General features: G+C 44.2%; 1 protein-coding gene and 1 pseudogene across 1 annotated transcript in view; both read left to right on the top strand.

Annotated features, from left to right (window-relative positions):
* Positions 1 to 816: 816 nt before the first annotated feature.
* Positions 817 to 3,266, top strand: LOC104135392 (annotated as a pseudogene).
* A 3,585-nt stretch (positions 3,267 to 6,851) lies between these two features.
* NDUFAF4 (NADH:ubiquinone oxidoreductase complex assembly factor 4) overlaps positions 6,852 to 11,509 on the top strand; it is a 21,567-nt gene continuing 16,909 nt past the window's right edge. The window contains exon 1 of the mRNA XM_009649027.1: positions 6,852 to 6,888. Coding sequence (XP_009647322.1) covers positions 6,852 to 6,888 — 37 coding nt within the window. The remainder of the gene's footprint in view (positions 6,889 to 11,509) is intronic.

Below are 11,509 nucleotides of genomic sequence, written 5' to 3'. Positions count from 1 at the left end.
CGGGCCTGCGGGAGGGCTGGAGGGAGAAGGCCCGGCCAAGCCCTTGAAGTAGCCCTAAGTTTGTAGGCAGAGCACCTGAGAGGCGGGATCACCACAGGGACAGCGGGGTCAGGAGGGCTGTCAGCCGGAGGAGGGAGTTGGGAAGGAAGATTTTTTTGGGGCAAGAAATACGGCTGGAAAGGGAGAGGTCTCCAGAAGGACAGGCCCACTGCAGGGTCAGGGCCTGAGCACTACATCTTAGGTATTAAAGCATCAGTGCTTTATTATCCTATTAAGGATTTTGGTGTGGCTTTTTACACACCTTATTGCAAGAGTGACGAGGGGCACCTGAGATAAGACTGCTGCACATAGGCATGCTGCAGTCATGTATTTTTCCAAATGCCATCTTTACAGGGACACAGTACCAGTCTTTGCAGTGAGGCTCAGTAACACTCAAACACTTCTTTCAGCCTCACCTCCTGAAAACTGCAATGTGGTGGGGGCTTTTCCTCTCCCACCCTCTAACTGATCCCATGATTGTGAAGAATATTCAGGAAAATTAAAAAAGAAATATAATGATTAGTGAGCCACACATATAATATAACCAGACTGGACAGTGCTTTAAAATACATGAGGAAATATTATTTTGAGAATTGTTTGGAGCAGCACTAGTTTTGAGCACAGTCCATATCTTGCTACGGACTTCTTTTACACTAGTTGCAGTTTTCTGATCTGTATGGTTAATACAAAAACAGTAGATCTGGAGGGGCTGCAAAAGCATTGAGAGACAGTCAGTGCTTTGCCTCTTTCCTTGGTGGATTGGCCCTGAGGGCTAGAATGGCTTCCTTGAGCTACCAGGGAAGTGGCTACACGAAGAACACAAAGGGCAAGAACATTTAGGTGCCAGTGTGGTGCAGGCCTTTTAATGGCTCAGGATGTAGAGCAAGTGCCTACATTTTTGTAGACTGTGATCAAGCAAGAAAAGAAGTTAGGGTCTGCACTGGAGGTGTCACAGACAACTAATACGTAGAGGAGTGTTGTGTGTCACATTTTGGATTAAGTTATTATGGGTACAACTGTACAGTGATCATTTCTGGCCAAACTGGTGTTGGAAAGACCTTCACAATTTAAGGGGAGCCCCAATGAGGAGCATACTTTGGAAGAGGATTTGCTGCCAGGTTTAATACTTTGTATCAGATATTAGAAAAACTCAGAGAGATTGATACGGATTTTTTTTGTAAAAGCCTCTCTTCTGGAAATCTGTAATGAAGAGCTTTTTCATCTCCTGAATCCTGTTCGCAATGCTGGAGAAAGGCTGCAGATGTTTGATGATCCCATAAACAAGACAGGTGTAAATGTGAAAGGCTTGGAAGAAACACCTGTACGCAATAAAAATGAGGCCTACCAGATCTTGGAAAGAGGTGCAGCAAAAAGAACTACTGCAGCTACTTATGCAAATGCATATTCCAGTTGATCCTAGACAGTGTTTTTTGGCCGCCATCCATATGAAAGAAAGCAGAGCAGATGGACAGGAGCTTGTTAGAACTGGGAAGATAAACTCGATTGATCTTGCAGGAAGTGAAAACTGGGGTTTGGGGCAGTTGATAAAAGAGCTTGTGAAGCTGGGAATACCAAGTAGTCCGTTCTGACTGGAGAAAGAGTTATTACTGCTCTTGTGGAAGGAGACGCAGAGAACCTTAACTTACAAGAAGATGTCAAGACTCTCCTGGAAAACAACAAAGAACATCAATAATTATCACAGTTTCTCACATACTATAAATCTTGAGGAAACACTGAGTACACTGAGGCATGCTTGCAGCGCAAAGAACATAACGAAACCTGAAGTTAACCAGCAGCTGCCCAAAGGAGGTATTATCGAGGAAGATGCCGAAGAGTGTGAGCATCTAAAAGGAGACCTTGCTGCTGCACAAGCATAAAATGGAGTCTATATTTTCTTTGAAAATTCATTAAGCCCTTAAAAGAAAGCTGGCAGTTCAGGAAGAACGAGTTGCAGAGTATATTGACATAATCAGCACCATGGAAAAAGAAATTAAAACCATTCACAATTAATAAAAACTAACCTTAACAATGAAAACAGATCTGCAAATCAAGGAGAATGAACTGAAAGAAGCACAGACAGATCTGCAAGAAACCAAGGCTCCTCTGGCTGAGAAAGAATATGTGGTTTCAGTTTTGGAAAACAGCAGAGGAAAACTTCATGTCACAGCTAGCCATTTGGTTAGTCCTGTTAACACAAAAGATGTATCTATGCAAAACTGGATCATAAGAAGATTGTTGACAACACAGTGCTATCATCCAAATACATTTACAGGAGAAATGAATATTCTGTTCAACAAAATACCAGCTTCAGTTAGTGAGAACAGTCTGAAGCAGCAACAGATGTTGACACATTATGCATGTTTTATAGGTGACCTCCTATCTACCAGTTGTTCAGCAGCTAATGTATTTGCATTAGTTGCATCCATGTCTTTTGCCTCTCTTAAAGAAGTGCTGTCTACTGGAGTTTCTTATATGTTTGAAAAAATATTACAAACTAAGACTCTGCCGTTTGCTAGTTAAGCTGAGCTGTTGAAGTTGACTGAGGGGCATATATGTAGATTAGGAAGAGCATTAAATATCTTGTTGTCCTGAAACTAAACTGTCAGTTTCAAAATAACATGAGGAAATGTTCTGCTGTGGCTGATGAGATGGAGGGCCATAAAAAGAAATTAATGTCTTCTTAGGAGACCTCTGTCTCTGAAAAAAATACAGGAAGAAACAGACAGTGTTTTTTCTCAGCTGCAAAATACTGTGAGAATTTAAGAAGTGGAAATGGAAAGATTTGTATATGCAAAGAATGAAAAGGAATTAGGGTCCTCACTGCCAAGTCAGCTGGACCTGTTGGCACAGGAGACACAGAACTTAGCTAGTACACAGTCAAAAAATGGAAGTTTCAAGACCACCATCACTCCTGGGCAAGCAAATGTTTACCTGGGAACTATGGACCTAGTCAGCAGTAAAACTTCTGCTTCAGAACAAATTTATTGCATCTCTGGATAATTTCTTCAAGAGCTCAAGGACATAAATGGTGAAAATAAGAAGATGCTAGTGGAATCCATTGTCCTCAGCAAATTCTTAGCAATCCGACAAATGTGTCTCAGGATACTGGTAAACAGAGTGAATTTAAAACTCCTCAGACCATCAGCTTTATGGATCAGAAGCAGTCCCCCTTCAGCAATGAAAACCAGCAGCTTTGGTGTTTACAACAGAAAACAGAAGGTTTATGACTGAGGTCAGTATTTTGTATCGGATATTTTGTTCTGCATTAAGTTGCAGTAGATGTGGTTTGAAACTACCAGAGTGTACAAATAGATCCTACAATAGATTTTATTATATGCATATCAAGAATACAAATAGTCTTTTCTGTTCAAAGAACCTTGACATATTGCTGGGCACTAAATCAACCTAACTGATGATTTTAAAAGCACTGGTAGTCACCAGGAGAGCTACAAACCGACGGGTGAAACTGACCTTAAAAAAAGAACGAGTGTGTCATGTTGCTGCCAGCCACGTTCAGGGTCTCCACATCCATGCTCTCATTTAGAGTCCTGACTGAATGACTGCTAAAAAAAGAATCTTCTTATCGATTTCCAGTATGTGCTCACTAAAAGCCAGTCAATAAGTAAGAATTTATTCAAAGAATGGAATTGTCCTATGGCTGTTGGAAGCTGGGGGCTAGACAGCAAGCAATTCTATGTAACAGGGAAATGCAATGGATTTATGTATTACATACAACTTCTTTCCAGAACAATAGTGAATTGTGGCTTGCAGCATTTACAAAGTGTGTGACTGTTAAAGAGACAGAAAAATTATCCTTAAATATAGACTTGTCAGGCTCTTTTATTCTATATATATAGAAAAGCTTATATTGCTACAAACATACTCCCTTAGATATTTTTTATAAGTCTGACTTCAGAGATTGGCATCAGTGTAATTTCTTTATCACTGTAACATATGGCAGCCTTCCCTGCTGCCAAAACATGGCCATGTTTCAGCCTCAGGGTACAGCTGAGTTGAACTTAAATCTGAGATTGTTTTCAAACATAGATACAGAGTTTTATTTTACTCCTTCTGACACCATAAAGGAAAAGTAAATTCACAGAATCATAGAATGGTTTGGGTTGGAAGGGACCTTAAAGATCATCTAGTTCCCACCCCCCTGCCACAGGCAGGGACACCTTCCACTACACCAGGTCACTGAACGCCCCATCCAACCTGGCCTTGAACACTTCCAGGAATGGGATACCCACAACTGCTCTGGTCAGCTTGTTCCAGTGCCCCACCACCCTCATAGCAAAGGATTTCTTTCTTATGTCTAATCTAAATCTACCCTCTTTCAGTTTAAAGCCATTACCCCTTGTCCTAGCACTGCATGCCCTTGTAAAAAGTCCCTCTCCAGTTTTCTTGTACCCCTTCAGGTACTGGAAGGCTGCTCTAAGGTCTCCCCAGAGCCTTTTCTTCTCCAGACCAAACAACCCCAACTCTCTCAGCCTGTCTTCATAGGAGAGGTGCTCCAGCCCTCGGATCATCTTCATGGCCCTCCTCTGGACTTGTCCTTCTTATGTTGGGGGCCATGTCCTTCTTATGTTGGGGGCCCCAGAGCTGGACGCAGTGCTCCAGGTGGGGTCTCATGAGAACAGAGTAGAAGGGGGCAGAACCACCTACCTCAACCTGCTGGCCACGCTTCTTTTGATGCAGCCCAGGATATGGTTGGCCGCCTGGGCTGCCAGCGCACATTCCTGGGTCATGTTGAGCTTCTCATTAACCAACACCCCCAAGTCCTTCTCCTCAGGGCTGCTCTCAATCCATTCTCCTCCCAGCCTGTATTTGTACTTGGGATTTCCCCAACCCATGTGCAGGACCTTGCACTTCACCTTGTTGAACTTCATGAGGTTCACACAGGCCCACCTCTCAAGCCTGTCAAGGTCCCTCTGGGTGGCATCCCTTCCTGCCAGTGTGTTGACTACACCACACAGCTTGGTGTTGTCAGCAAATTTGCTGAGGGTGCACTCAATCCCACTGCCCATGTCACCAACAAAGATGTCAAACAAGCACCTGTCCCAACATCGACTTGAGATTCCTGTCACCAGAACTTCTGTGAACACTACAGTGCCTAATGGTTCCACCCACGCTAGGAAATGGTTTTTTTGATAACCTCTAAAATGATAACCAGTCACTACTATCTCAGGATCATGTATCACTCAGCTATGCACACTAAAAACAACTTCAGTTCAGATCCCCAATCTTATGGTGATTTACAGTGAGTTTCCCATACAACCACAAGTTACAGCAACCTCTGTGTGCAGTCAGTGATTCTGTAAACCTGCTGTTCTCAGAGGCTCTTTACATCTCATCCATACTTAACCCATCATTTCTTCTTACAGTGCTTTTCCTGATTTGCAAAGCTGAATGTAAACCTGGTGTACTGGCACGTGTTATCTCAGCATCCTGAAAATTAGCCAGATAAACACAGCCAAATCATAGTTGCATCTGAAAGCATACTAAGCATCACTAATTTGATTAAAACCATGAAAATATCAAACACCACACTAAGTTCTGAGCGTTTTCCAGATAGCACAGCAGTACCACAAGCATATAAAACAAACAGAATAAAGGTCCAACATTTAAAAAAAGAAAAAAATAATACCTGCAGTCCTATTCTCTAACCTTGCAACTGGAACTAGAAGAAAACCCATAAATGCCTCAGGTTTTCTGCTGATTGGGTGGAGCTGACAAACACCAATTACACCTGCTTAAAAAAAGCCCAGTGGGCAAAAGAAAAGTGAAACAGTTAAGGGAGTAACTATTCCCTTCTTAGTAGTAGATATATAAATAGCAGTGTTAGCTGTAACATTGGAGTTGTCTAGGTTACTGCTTTGACCTGGTTCTTTCATTTGGAACAGGTTTAGTCAGATGAGGTGACGTTCCCTACAGGAGGAAGGAAGCTTCCTGATGGATAGCAGGGTGCGTAAGGTCCTGGTTTGAACGTTGCAGTGCTTCCTCTGCTATGCACATTGTTCTGAATACAGCTCTGGATGCAGCACTTAACGTTACAGAAAGGAAAAAAGGAAGTGGAGGTTAGACAAGACACTTGTCTATGCAACCCTTGCAGTACTGTTGGCAGGTAAATTGCTGGCTGCTGAAAGTTAACAACCCCCCCCCCCCCCCAAAGAACAGTTGAGCATGGCTCAGCCTGTTGGCTGCTTTAAAAAAAATCATTCTCCACTTCTGAACTGTTGAAATCAAAATAGTGTGGCATGTTTGATGTGACAATCCACAGCTTTTATTGCTGTGAAGTAGGAGGTGTATTTCTAGCATCAAGCAAGCATATTTTATGGGCAATACTCTGAAAATGTAGTTGCTTCATTTAGCATGTGGCTGCTGGAGGCTCCAATGTATGAGGAGTTCCATGACCAGAGGAACAGGATCACAGAGTGGCTGGCAAAGCAGGAGCAGGAGAGGATGGTCAGGAAGAGGGAGAGAGACCACAGGCTCCCACAGTGCTTTTTCCACTGTGGTAGATGAGCTTGTATATATAATGCTTTACTGAACCTGGTGCAAGCCTTGGCAGTGTCGCTCCGCTAACGAAAGCATAGGCCTCACTGTAGAGCACTTTGCGTGCCTTTGTTTTCAAACCCAGTGTACCTCAGGAACAACAGCCTCTTCAGAAGTCAGCTTTTTCTTACATTCAGGTACTTCCTACAATGGAAAGCAGCGTGGAGATAGTGAAGATCTGAAAGAATGACTGAAAGTTTACTGCACTTTTAATTCTGGGACAACTGATCCTCTCCCTGTTAAGAGTAAGAGGGAGGATGCAGGTGTTAGAAACTGAGGAAGAAGAGAGCTCATGTAAGTAACTTACTGAGCTTAGTCTGTCTGCAGAACCAAAGTACTTTATACTAGAAAGTCCTCTTCCCTTCCACGATCAAAGCTGGCAAAGCTGCCCTCACTGTGCTGCCTTCAAAAGCCTGAATGCTGAGTAATGTGAAGTTTTGTTTGAGCCACTGGCTGCTGATCCCCTCTCATGAGGAAAGCAGCAGCAAAGGAGCTTACTGCAAGCAAGCTCTGGAGCCTGAAGTGGCATCCAAAGGACCTGAAGCTCAGTATCTAATTCAGCAGAAAATTTACAACAGTCCAGAATGTTCATTAAGAACAAAGTAACTATGGACACCAGCAATTCCTTCCTCACAGAGTTTTAAAAAAAAAAATAAAAAAAATTGAATTCTATAAGCATAAAGCCCAGTGAGTTAGAACAACATCTGCAGAACAAGAGCAGAGTAAGAAGAGCTAGCAGGTACACATTAGAAACACAGCATGTGACAAAAATGTGAGCATGTGTAGCACATTGTCCTTAGTCTTCCTCAACCTAGGGCTATTCACTTCCCAGGCACCACCTTGAGAACAGTTGACTCCATAACCGATCAAGGAGTTCCAGTCTTCTGTCATGCAAAAGCACTTGCAGACATCGGTTATTGTAGGCTACTGCACCCTACACTTACAGTTTGGGGTTTACTGTTTTAAGTTGTTTCTGCAAATGCTACCAGCCTTTTAGCCTTCTCAGTGTGTGTTCTAACAGTTCTCTATGGTTTTTAGAGCATTACTGAAGGTCTTGTATGGCTTCATGTTTGTCAGGACACAAATTCATAAACCACATCAGGAAGAGCTAGGTAGGTTCCCAAAATAATGGTGTTCTGCAGATACCAGTGATACAAGGTCTCAGCTTATTCGAGCACCTCAGGGTCTGATCTGAGACCCCTGCACCTTGCCAATTTTTCCCACATTTGTGCATTGGAGACAGAAGATACTCTAGTTAACACAGCCACTGAAACATTAGCCTGCTCACAGTGACACTTGTGCAATATGGAAACCTTAGTCTCTGAAAGCCTGCTATTTTCACGTGCATGATTAGTGCTGTTAAATCAGTGGAGGAAGAGCTTTTGTGAGCATGCTGATGGCAGAATCATGGCTGTGCTAGGTCAAACCAAAGATTCATCTAACACAGTGTGATTGAACCCTCACAGGCTGACTTTGCAATGCTTAACTCTTTAGTTAAGGAACAGTAGAAATCCAGAGTACCTAGTTCCCTAAGAGAAATCTGTTCTTCTAATAGGATGTGATCTTTAATCAGGCAACTGGTGATAGAAAGTGAATGCAAGTTCCACATGTGTGGAAGTGTGAAGTAGCTTATTTTGCATGTTGTGAAAATGCCAGTAGGAATAAGGGGCATGCTAGTTGTAATATATATCCTTTTGTCCAAGTTTGCCAGTACATATGTTTTGTGTTTTTCCATTCTTGACATCACCTAGCCGTGCAAGTATCTGAATACTGCAAAAGCCACCCTGGCACACCTCTGCATAGTTGCCCCCCAAATGAGAAATTCAGGCACAGTTCTCTGAAGGGTCCATGCTTGCTTCCTCAACAATTTGTTGGACTGGTTAGGCTGCATGCATGGTGGTCTGTAATACCTTCTGCCATTTGGGTCATGATGAAAGACAAGAAATGGTGTTCTATATACCAAATACTAGACGGACTGCTTAGTCCATATGGCACAAGATTTGCCTTATGTTGAGATAAGATTTAGGTATACTAAATGTTCATCCAGTATGTGTGGGAATAGTTTTGAATGTGTATTTGGAGCTGTAATTCAAGGATTTTTAACAGGTACACTAGTGCAGAACACAATATGTCTCTTTTCGTCACTACAAAAAATCAAAGAGATGGAGATTGACAGTTGACATTCGTCTGGAGTTCAGATTAAGTCTGCTTTCCAGCCATTCTTCCCCAGGCCTGTAGCATTGCATTGGGTTGTTGTGACCCAAGTGCAGGACTTGGCACTTGGCCTTGTTAAACCTCATACAATTGACCTCAGCCCATCAATCCAGCCTGTCCAGGTCCGTCTGCAGAGCCCTCCTCCCCTCAAGCAAATCAACACTCATGCCCAACTTGGTGTCTTCTGCAAACTTACTGAGGGTACACTTGATACCCTCATCCAGATCATTGATAAAGATATTAAACAGAAGCGGCCCCAATAATAAGCCCTGGGGAACAGCACTTGTTTTAACTGCTCCATAACCTTCCCTGGCACCGAGGTCAGACTGAGAGGCTTGTAGTTCCCTGGATCCTCCTTCCAGCCCTTCTTGTAGATGGGCATCACATTTTGTAACCTCCAGTCAACAGGGACCTCCCCAATTAGCCAGGACTGCTGATAAATGATGGAAAGGGGCTTGGTGAGCACTTCTGCCAGCTCCCTCAGTACCCGTGGGTGGGATCCCGTCCAGTCCCACAGACCTGTGTGTGTCTAAGTGGTGCAGCAGGTCACTATTTCCCTTGGATTATGGGGGTTTCATTCTGCTCCCCGTCCCTGTCTTCCAGCTCAGGGGCTGGGTACATGGAGCATAACTGGTCTATTAAAGACCGAGGCAAAGAAGGCATTAAGTACCTCAGCCTTTTCGTCATCCTTTGTCACTGTTTCCCCCCTCATCCAATAAAGGATGGAGATTCTCTTTAGCCCTCCTTTTGTTGCTAATGTATTTATAGAAACATTTTTTATTGTCTTTTACAGAGGTAGCCAAATTAAGTTCTAGTTGGGCTTTGGCCCCTCTAATTTTCTCCCTGCATAACCTCATGACATCCTTGTAGTCCTCCTGTCTTGCCTATCCCTTCTTCCAAAGGTCATAAACTCTTTTTCCCTGAGTTCCAGCCAAAGCTCTGTTCAGCCAGGTTGGTTTTCTTCCCTGCCAGCTCGTCTTTTGTCACATGAGGATGGCCTGCTCTTGTGCCTTTAAGATTTTTTTCTTGAAGAATGTCCAGCCTTCCTGGACTCCTTTGCCCTTCAGGACTGCCTCCCAAGGGACTCTGTCAGCCAGGCTCCTAAGCAGGCCAAAGTCTGCCCTCTGCAAGTCCGAGGTGGCAGTTCTGCTGGCCCCCCTCCTTACTTCTCCAAGAATCGGAAACTTTATCATTTTGTGATTGCTATGCCCAAGACAGCATCCAACCATCATGTCACCCACCAGTCCTTCACTGTTTGCAAATAGCAGGTCCAGTGGGGCACCTTCCCTGCTTGGCTCCCTCACCAGCTGTATCAAGAAGTTATCCTCCACACACTTTGGGAACATCCTAGACTGTTTCCTCTCCACTATGTTGTATTTCCAGCAGGCATCTGGTAAGTTGAAGTCCCCCATGAGAACAAGAGGTAGCAATTGTGAGACTTCTGCCAACTGCTTATAGAATATTTTGTCTGCCTCTTCATCCTGGTTGGGTGGTCTATAACAGACTCCCACCATGATAGCTGCCTTGTTGGCCTTCCCCCTGATTCTTACCCATAAATACTCAACCATCATCAAGCTGTAGACAGTCAAAACACTCCCCAACATACAGAGCTACCCCACCACCTCTCCTTCCTTGCCTATCCCACCTGAAGAGTTTATAGTCATCCATTGCAGCACTCCAGTTGCGTAAGTCATCCCACCATATTTCCATGATGGCAACTATATCATAGTTTTCCTGTTGCACAGTGGCTTTCAGATCCTCTTGTTTGTTACCCGTGCTGCGTGCATTGGTGTAGAGGCTATTGATCCCACCACCTTTTTGCAGGGAGAAGCCCTAATTCCTATATAACCATTCTCAGGCTCTCCCATGGTTTCTGACACATCCGTAACCCTGCGTCTTTGCTGCTGCATGGATCTCCATCCCCTACCTCCACTGAGACTGCAGACCGAAGGACTTCGCTAGCATGCCATCCCTCAAACATTGGCATGCTGCCCCCAGGCTTATCTCTAGTGAGCCTGATTTTATCCCTTTCCCCCTTTTAATCTAGTTTAAAGCTCTTTCAATGAGCCCTGCTATCTCCTGTGCAAAGATCCTTTTCCCCCTTTGAGACAGGTGTACCCCGTCTGTCACCAGCCAGCCTGGTGTCATGTAAACCGACTCTTGATCAAAGAACCCAAAATTCTGCTGGTGACACGAGGCTCAGAGCCAGGTATTGATCTGCTGGCTTTTCCTGTGTCTTCCTTCATCATTCCCTGCAAGTGGAAGGATAGAGGAGAACACTACTTGTGCTCCTGATCCCTTAACCAGTCATCCCAAGGCCCTGGTCTCTTGATTGCCCTCAGACTTCTTGTTGCAACTTCATCACTGTCTGCCTGTAAAATCAAGAATGGATAGTGATCGGAGGGCCGTACCAGGGTAGGAAGCTTTCTTTTCACATCTTTAACCTGGGCCCCAGGGAGGCAACAGACTTGTGGCTCGAAAGGTGCCTGGTGGAAAAAGACCTGGGGGTACTGGTTGACAGCCGTCTGAATATGAGCCAGCAGTATGCCCAGGTAGCCAAGAAGGCCAATGGCATCCTGGCTTGTATCAGAAATACGGGGGCCAGCAGGAGTAGGGAAGTCATCGTGCCCCTGTACTCGGTGCTGGTGAGGCCGCACCTTGAATACGGTGTTCAGTTTTGGGCCCCTCACTACAAGAAAGA

The sequence above is a fragment of the Egretta garzetta genome, unplaced genomic scaffold, assembly GCF_000687185.1.
Source record: "Egretta garzetta isolate BGI_Z169 unplaced genomic scaffold, ASM68718v1 scaffold231, whole genome shotgun sequence".
Classification (NCBI taxonomy): domain Eukaryota; kingdom Metazoa; phylum Chordata; class Aves; order Pelecaniformes; family Ardeidae; genus Egretta; species Egretta garzetta.
The sequence above is the reverse complement of the archived record's forward strand: the minus strand, read 5'-3'. Positions and strand labels throughout refer to the sequence as shown.